This window comes from Cajanus cajan, chromosome 1 (genome assembly GCF_000230855.2).
Source record: "Cajanus cajan strain Asha chromosome 1, NIPB_CcT2T_4, whole genome shotgun sequence".
In the NCBI taxonomy this organism is placed as follows: domain Eukaryota; kingdom Viridiplantae; phylum Streptophyta; class Magnoliopsida; order Fabales; family Fabaceae; genus Cajanus; species Cajanus cajan.
The window spans coordinates 75,334,144-75,343,954 of NC_138517.1; the positions used below are offsets into that span (position 1 = coordinate 75,334,144).

The 9,811-nt window shown below is 35.8% G+C and overlaps 1 protein-coding gene across 1 annotated transcript; it reads right to left on the reverse strand.

Moving 5' to 3' along the window:
* Nucleotides 1-8,998: 8,998 nt before the first annotated feature.
* LOC145955637 (uncharacterized) lies at nt 8,999-9,550 on the reverse strand. Its single transcript, XM_083070612.1, has 2 exons — nt 9,326-9,550; nt 8,999-9,109 (listed from the first exon to the last, which is right to left on the reverse strand). The coding sequence occupies exons 1-2, from the start codon at nt 9,548-9,550 to the stop codon at nt 8,999-9,001; spliced, it is 336 nt and encodes a 111-aa protein (XP_082926738.1).
* Nucleotides 9,551-9,811: the final 261 nt, after the last annotated feature.

Consider the following 9,811-nt stretch of genomic DNA (forward strand, 5'->3'; position numbering starts at 1 on the left):
AACCCGAACTGAATCTTGCACCTAATCAATTCTTGTTCTAGGGATAGACTTGATTTGGTTAGTCACATTGTTCAAGTTCTTGTTCTTAATGCGAAGTGTTGAACTCAAAACATAGAGGAATCATGTTTTGAGCTTAATGACTTTAGGATTCAACCTTGAGGAATCTTGTTGGATTACTTAATGAACGTGGAAATAATGGAATTAGAATAGCATTTATTTTAAGAAGATCTATGAGTTAGCAAGTGCTTCCGAACCAATCCTTGTTTCTTAATCATCATCCTTACTACGTTTGTTTTATTTTGTTGTTTTAATCTATTTTCACTCATCTACAATTTGAACATCAATTTCGTATAAATCATTAGAGCAAGAATTACTAAACACCCAAATCCCTGAGGACGATCTTTAAATACTACTTCGAAACTTGGTTCACTTGCCAAGTGATAGGTTTGCGAAAAACCCCATCAAGTTTCTGATGGGGTTTTTTTCGCAACCTATCACTTGGCAAGTGAACCAAGTTTCGAAGTAGTATTTAAAGATCGTCCTCAGGGATTTGGGTGTTTAGTAATTCTTGCTCTAATGATTTATACGAAATTGATGTTCAAATTGTAGATGAGTGAAAATAGATTAAAACAACAAAATAAAACAAACGTAGTAAGGTCAATGAATAAGAAACAAGGATTGGTTCGGAAGCACTTGCTAACTCATAGATCTTCTTAAAATAAATGCTATTCTAATTCCATTATTTCCACGTTCATTAAGTAATCCAACAAGATTCCTCAAGGTTGAATCCTAAAGTCATTAAGCTCAAAACATGATTCCTCTATGTTTTGAGTTCAACACTTCGCATTAAGAACAAGAACTTGAACAATGTGACTAACCAAATCAAGTCTATCCCTAGAACAAGAATTGATTAGGTGCAAGATTCAGTTCGGGTTTTCAAAAACGTTTTCCAACTGGATTCAAAAACCAAAAATTCATACAACGGGTGATCAAGCCGATATAAGCATTAAGTAAAGAATCATACACAAATAATGAGATTAAAATGCATATATTTAAGAAGGAGAAGAGTTAGTAGTTACATCCAACCAATCCTCAATGAAATTAGCCACTCATGGCCATTACAAATTCTGCAGCAAATTCCATAAGAGAGTACAAAGTTGCAGATGAAAAACAGAGGTTTTGGGAGCTCCTCCTACGTGTGTATCCATAGCCCCCCAATCTGTGTGTTACTAAAAAGAACACTTGCCCCCTCCAATTGGTCTCTAGCTGTAGCCTAGTGGATGTCCAGCTGTAGCCTCCATTAGTGGTTCAATTAGTGGAAAACCACTAATTATTTTTCCCTTTTTCCTTGTTTGTTTCTCCTTAATTTAAGGCCCCTTGTCTTTCTTTTTAATTTAGTGCTCATGTGCTTCTTGTTTCTTTCCTTAATTTTTGTCCCCCACTATTTTTCTCCTTAATTTTGGGCCCCACATATGTTCTGTCCAAGGAAAAGTTGGGATTTTTAACCCAAGGCTGCAGCTCTGGAATGGGGGCTGCAGCTCCAACTCTCTGGAATTGGTTTCCATACGCACAAGGCTTCAAGGCTGCAGCTCTGGAATGGGGGCTGCAGCTCCAACTCTCTGGAATTGGTTTCCATACGCACAAGGCTTCAAGGCTGCAGCTCTGGAATGGGGGCTGCAGCTCCAACTCTCTGGAATTGGTTTCCATACGCACAAGGCTTCAAGGCTGCAGCTCTGGAATGGGGGCTGCAGCTCCAACTCTCTGGAATTGGTTTCCATACGCACAAGGATTCAAGGCTGCAGCTCTGGAATGGGGGCTGCAGCTCCAACTCTCTGGAACACTTCTTTTTGGTTCATGCTTCATGGCTGCAGCTCTGGTTTTGGGGCTATAGCCTTGGATTTCCAATTTCATCAAAACCTACACAAAAAGGAAATATTTTTAGCCAAAGAAACTACACTCTTGTAACTCCTTAGATTAATCTTAGTTCATCTATTTGGAGGGTCAAACATAACCAAAATTACTTATATCTCATCCAAAATAAGTGCCAAATTAAGCATAAAAATATGCAATTTGAGCACTTCTTTTTTTTTTTTTTTTTTTTTTTTTTTTTTTAAACTTTTTTTTTTTTTTAAACTTTTTATGAAGCTATTTTGAATGGAGTTGTACAGTACAATGATAACATTAGAGATGTAATTCTCACTTTAACACTTCACAACATGGTATTTCTTTTCTTTTTCTTCAACCTTTGACAATTTTCACTCCCCCCAACTTAACCCACAATCATTTTCATCATGCTCTCTAAGGTTTGGTTAGGGTGAGGAATTTATGATTGGTATAGGCTTAAGGGTTGAATAAAGGGTAATGCTCAAATGGGTTTCAAACAAATATTTTTCTCAAATGAAGGTTAGCTGTTTGGTTCTAGGTTTAACAGATCTTCAATATGAACAACATAATGCCTTGATCTTTTCCAACATTTCTTACAAGAGCAACAATTTCAAGAATCAAACAATGCATACACATATGCTATGATGGTGACTCTCAAACATATAAGTGTATGTATTGGGTGTTCTCACTCACTGGCTTGGCTCAATAAATCCAACCACTGACCTTTCATGTCAAGTTAAAGAGATGCTCATGAATTCTAAGATTATGCATAAATGATAGAGTGCAAATTTTCTTTGATTAAGAGTATTATCATGCCAGAAACTTGATGAGGATTTTCGCAAACCTATCACTTGGCAAGTGAACCAAGTTTCGAAGTAGTATTTAAAGATCGTCCTCAGGGATTTGAGTGTTTAGTAATTCTTGCTCTAATGATTTATACGAAATTGATGTTCAAATTGCAGATGAGTGAAAATAGATTAAAACAACAAAATAAAACAAACGTAGTAAGGATGATGATTAAGAAACAAGGATTGGTTCGGAAGCACTTGCTAACTCATAGATCTTCTTAAAATAAATGCTATTCTAATTCCATTATTTCCACGTTCATTAAGTAATCCAACAAGATTCCTCAAGGTTGAATCCTAAAGTCATTAAGCTCAAAACATGATTCCTCTATGTTTTGAGTTCAACACTTCGCATTAAGAACAAGAACTTGAACAATGTGACTAACCAAATCAAGTCTATCCCTAGAACAAGAATTGATTAGGTGCAAGATTCAGTTCGGGTTTTCAAAAACGTTTTCCAACTGGATTCAAAAACCAAAAATTCATACAACGGGTGATCAAGCCGATATAAGCATTAAGTAAAGAATCATACACAAATAATGAGATTAAAATGCATATATTTAAGAAGGAGAAGAGTTAGTAGTTACATCCAACCAATCCTCAATGAAATTAGCCACTCATGGCCATTACAAATTCTGCAGCAAATTCCATAAGAGAGTACAAAGTTCCAAGTGAAAAACAGAGGTTTTTGGGAGCTCCTCCTACGTGTGTATGCTATAGCCCCCCAATCTGTGTGTTACTAAAAAGAACACTTGCCCCCTCCAATTGGTCTCTAGCTGTAGCCTAGTGGATGTCCAGCTGTAGCCTCCATTAGTGGTTCAATTAGTGGAAAACCACTAATTATTTTTCCCTTTTTCCTTGTTTGTTTCTCCTTAATTTAAGGCCCCTTGTCTTTCTTTTTAATTTAGTGCTCATGTGCTTCTTGTTTCTTTCCTTAATTTTTGTCCCCCACTATTTTTCTCCTTAATTTTGGGCCCCACATATGTTCTGTCCAAGGAAAAGTTGGGATTTTTAACCCAAGGCTGCAGCTCTGGAATGGGGGCTGCAGCTCTGGAAGTGTTTCCATACGCACAAGGCTTCAAGGCTGCAGCTCTGGAATGGGGGCTGCAGCTCCAACTCTCTGGAATTGGTTTCCATACGCACAAGGCTTCAAGGCTGCAGCTCTGGAATGGGGGCTGCAGCTCCAACTCTCTGGAATTGGTTTCCATACGCACAAGGCTTCAAGGCTGCAGCTCTGGAATGGGGGCTGCAGCTCCAACTCTCTGGAATTGGTTTCCATACGCACAAGGCTTCAAGGCTGCAGCTCTGGAATGGGGGCTGCAGCTCCAACTCTCTGGAATTGGTTTCCATACGCACAAGGCTTCAAGGCTGCAGCTCTGGAATGGGGGCTGCAGCTCCAACTCTCTGGAATTGGTTTCCATACGCACAAGGCTTCAAGGCTGCAGCTCTGGAATGGGGGTTGCAGCTCCAACTCTCTGGAATTGGTTTCCATACGCACAAGGCTTCAAGGCTGCAGCTCTGGAATGGGGGCTGCAGCTCCAACTCTCTGGAATTGGTTTCCATACGCACAAAGCTCCAAGGCTGCAGCTCTGGAATGGGGGCTGCAGCTCCAACTCTCTGGAACACTTCTTTTTGGTTCATGCTTCATGGCTGCAGCTCTGGTTTTGGGGCTATAGCCTTGGATTTCCAATTTCATCAAAACCTACACAAAAAGGAAATATTTTTAGCCAAAGAAACTACACTCTTGTAACTCCTTAGATTAATCTTAGTTCATCTATTTGGAGGGTCAAACATAACCAAAATTACTTATATCTCATCCAAAATAAGTGCCAAATTAAGCATAAAAATATGCAATTTGAGCACTTATCAGTGTGGACTATCGGCAATTAAATAAGTTTACCATAAAGAATAAATACCCTCTTCCTAGGATAGATGATTTGATGGATCAATTAAAAGGAGCCACTGTATTTTCTAAGATAGATCTAAGATCAGGATACCATCAAATCAAAGTGAAAGCTGAAGACATACAGAAAACTGCATTTAGAACAAGGTATGGTCATTATGAATATCAAGTAATGCCTTTTGGAGTAACCAATGCACCTGCAGTGTTCATGGATTATATGAATAGGATTTTTCGTCCGTATTTAGACCATTTTGTGGTGGTCTTTATAGATGATATCCTCATATATTCTCGAACTCATGAAGAGCATGAAGAACACCTTCAAACTGTTCTCCAAATCCTGAAAGACAAACAACTGTATGCCAAACTTTCTAAGTGTGAATTTTGGTTAGAGGAGGTTAAGTTTTTAGGACATGTGATTTCCAAAGATGGAGTGTCTGTGGATCCATCTAAGGTAGAAGCAGTTCTACTATGGGAACCTCCAAAGACGGTAACAGAAATCCGTAGTTTTTTGGGTTTGGCAGGATATTACAGGAGATTCATTGAGGGATTTTCTAAAATAGCTATGCCTTTAACTCAACTCACCAAGAAAGGACAACCCTTTGAGTGGACCGAAAAATGTGAGAATAGTTTTCAGGAGCTTAAGAAAAGATTAACTACTGCACCAGTCTTAGCCTTACCCAATCCTAATGGACAATTTGTCATATTTTGTGATGCCTCAAAAATGGGATTAGGGTGTGTTCTTATGCAAGATAGAAGGGTAGTAGCATATGCTTCTAGACAATTGAGAGCTCATGAAAGGAATTACCCAACCCATGATCTAGAACTAGCTGCCATTGTTTTTGCACTCAAAATATGGAGACATTATGTGTATGGTGGTAAGTTTGATGTTTTTAGTGATCATAAGAGTTTGAAATATTTGTTTGATCAAAAGGAACTGAATATGAGACAAAGAAGGTGGATGGAATTTTTGAAAGATTATGATTTTGAATTACATTACCATCCAGGGAAAGCCAATGTTGTGGCTGATGCACTGAGTAGAAAATCCTTACATGTCTCCTCATTAATGATTCAAGAGATGAATTTGATAGAAAAATTTAGAGACATGAGTTTATCAACTACGGTAAGTCAAGATAAAATACAATTGCATGCGGTTCAAATTACTAGTGACTTACATGAACAAATTGGTGAGGCTCAGGTAGTTGATAAATTCATTCAGAAGAAAAAGAGGTTGATAGGTCAAAAGGATGGTGAAAAGTTCGATTTAGATCAAAGAGGAGTTTTGAGATTTAATAATAGGATATGTGTACCAAATGATTCAGAAATTAAGAAAATAATTTTAGGTGAGGCACATAAGAGCAAGTTGAGCATACACCCTGGGGCAACAAAGATGTATCAAGATCTCAAAAGAATGTTTTGGTGGCCCAAAATGAAAAAGGAAATAGCACAATATGTGGCTACATGTTTGATTTGTCAAAAAGCTAAGATAGAACACCGAAAGCCAGCAGGAATGTTACAACCCTTAGATATACCTGAATGGAAATGGGACAGTATAGCAATGGATTTTGTAGTTGGTTTACCACGAACAATTCATAAGTTTGATTCCATATGGGTTATTGTGGATAGACTAACAAAATCTGCTCATTTCTTACCCATCAACATTAGGTATTCTCTAGAAAAATTGACTGAACTGTATATAAGAGAGATTGTAAGGTTGCATGGGGTACCATCTAGCATAATATCTGATAGGGATCCTAGATTCACTTCTAGATTTTGGGGAAGTTTACATCAAGCATTAGGAACTAAGCTTCGTCTTAGCTCTGCATATTATCCTCAAACAGATGGACAATCAGAAAGAACCATACAATCCCTAGAAGATTTATTGAGAGCTTGTGTGCTAGAGAATTCTGGTAGTTGGGACAAATACTTGCCTCTGATTGAATTCACTTATAACAACAGTTTCCATTCTAGCATAGGTATGGCACCCTATGAAGCTTTATATGGAAGAAGGTGTAGAACTCCTTTGTGCTGGTTTGAGACAGGAGAGAATTTAATCTTGGGTCCTGAATTGGTGCAACAAACCACGGAAAAGATCAAAATGATTCAAGAAAAATTGAGAATGACTCAAAGCAGACAAAAAAGTTATGCTGATAAAAGAAGACGACCTCTTGAATTCCAGGAAGGTGATCATGTATTTTTGAAAGTTACACCAACAGCTGGTATTGGTAGGGTAATGAAATCAAAGAAACTCACTCCTCGATTTATTGGTCCTTATCAAATCCTTAGAAAAATAGGTCCTGTTGCTTACCAAATTTCTCTACCACCTTTTCTTTCTAATCTCCATAATGTTTTCCATGTGTCTCAGTTAAGAAAATATATTTCTGACCCTTCTCATATAATAATGCCTGATACAGTACAATTAAAGGATAACCTTACATTTGAAACAATGCCTGTACAGATCGTAGACAGGAGGATCAAGCAGTTAAGAGGCAAACAGATTGCATTGGTAAAAGTCATTTGGAATAAAGACACTGGAGATGCTACTTGGGAACTCGAAGAAGAAGTTAGAAAAAATTATCCTTATCTATTTTAAGCAATAAAAATTTCGAGGACGAAATTTCTGTTAGTAGGGGAGAATTGTAATATCCCAAATTTTATTAAATAAAACAGGTTATTTTGATTTTAAATATTTAGTTTATCATATTTTTATATACGTATTTTACTATTTATATATACGTATTTTACTATTCACATATACGTATTTACGTATTTATAAATAGTAAATATATTATTATTTTAATGAATAGTAATTTCCAAAAACAAGAACGTAAGCACTTACGTTTGTTTCAAATTATTATATTATTTTTTAATGAATAGTAATCCTAATATAATATTATTTTATGAATAGTAATCCTAATATAATATTATATAAATAGTACTTTTCAATTGTTATAAATAGGAAGCAGGAGGTTTTGAAGAATCATACGGCCGAAGTAGAAATTTAGAAGAAAAAAAAAATAGAGAGAGAGAAAGTAAGAGGGAAAGAGAGGGAATTCAAAAGAGGAGGTTCTGCTCAAGTTGTAGTTCTTGTTTATTTAGGTAAGGGGGAGGAGAACCTTATCTTTTTAAAATTTTATATACTATTATGTATATTTATTTATGTCATTTACTTGATTATATTTATTTAGTGGGGTGCCCCTAACCTCATTATTGTTATATTTATTCAGTGAGGTGTTCTTAACCTCATTTAACTACTTAACTTTTAATTACAATGTTTATTTATGTTATTATTATATTTATTCAGTGAGGTGTTCCTAACCTCATCTAACTACTTAACTTTTAATTACTATGTTATTGTTATATTTATTCAGTGAGGTGTTCCTAACCTCATCTAACTACTTAACTTTTAATTACTATGTTATTGTTATATTTATTCAGTGAGGTGTTCCTAACCTCATCTAACTATTTAACTTTTAATTATTATGTTTATTTATTTACGTTATTATTTAGTGGGGTGTTTCTAACCTCATATATTTGTTTAACCTTTAATTACTATTACTTATTCTATGATTATTCTTAAATCTATTTTGAGTAATTTTTTTTATGATTAATATAATTTGTTAAAATGTCTTTTACTCATTTTAAAGATAATTAATACTCTATGGCCATAGACGATAAAGTTTGAATTATTTGTAGCTGGAGGTTTAACCTTGGGGATTTAAATGAGTAAGAAATGGAGGTGGAATAATTTTTGGTTGGTGTTATAATGATGCTCATTTATCCTGACTAGTCACTACAAGTATAATTCAAATTTTATTGTATCAAGAAAATCTAATATTTAATCTGTATAAATATATATTTATATATATATATATATGTTAAAATTTTATACATAAATAATTATGTTTATTCGTTCGAATTATTGTATTTATTGGATATTGTTCTTACTCCTTTCTTTTCTTTGTTTTTTTTAATTAAATATATTATAAATAGATGGATCAACTTGAGATTCCAGATCATTTTGCTGTTATTGTTACTACTGTCCTACATGGAAGGAAATTGGAATACGGAGGCTATTTGATGGATTTGTTATAACTTTACTTGTCAATCATATTATTTTAATTGTAATTTTCTTTCCGTTATGAATATATATATTGTATTAATAGAGTAAGGAAAATGAATAATGTGTAAAATAATACGTTATTCTAAATATTTTAGAACGATATGTTATGTATTAAATTCACAAGATATTCTTTTCTTTACTTTTATTTTTATTAAATAAATATATAGATATTGTTAATGATATAATTATAAAATATTATAAAATTTTATAATTTTATATGTATAATTTGGGTATTAGAATTAGGCGTTACACATCCCACAATACTTTTACCAGAGCAATAGACTTGCCCCTCAGCTCCTTCAATTTACGATCAACTACAACTACCAGCAACTTCTCAAAAGTCAGGTTCTCCTTCACCTACACATCATCTAGCTCCACCACATGACTCGGGTCATGGACGTACTTTCTCAGCTAGGAGACATGAAACACATCGTGTAGGTTGGAAAGAGACGGTGGCAAAGCCAACCGATAAGCAACTGGACCCACACGTTGTATGATCTGATGGGGACCCACAAACCTCGATGTCAACTTCCTTGCTCTCAGTGCTCTACCCACACCAGAAGTCGGAGTCACCTTCAGAAACACATGCTCCCCTTTAGGAAACTCCAAAGGCTTCCACCTCTTGTCAGCATACGACTTCTGCCTATTCTGAGTAGTCTTCATTCTCTCTTGAATCATCTTCACCTTCTCAGTAGTATGTAGGATTAGCTCTGGTCCCACAACCACTGACTCACCATCCTGATACCAGCACAGAGGAGTTCTACATCTCCTGTCATACAAGGCTTCAAACGGCACCATCCCAATACTGGCATGAAAGCTATTATTGTACGTAAACTCCACCAGCGGTAGGACCTCCTCCCAACTACCCAAGTGGTCCAACACACAAGCCCTCAACAAATCTTCCAAGGACTGGATTGTCCTTTCTGACTGACCATCTGTTTGCGGATGATAGGCAAAACTCAACTTCAACTTCGTGCCTAAGGCTTGGTGTAGACTCTACCAAAATCTGGAAGTGAACCTTGGATCTCTATATGAAATAATACTAGAAGGCACCCCGTG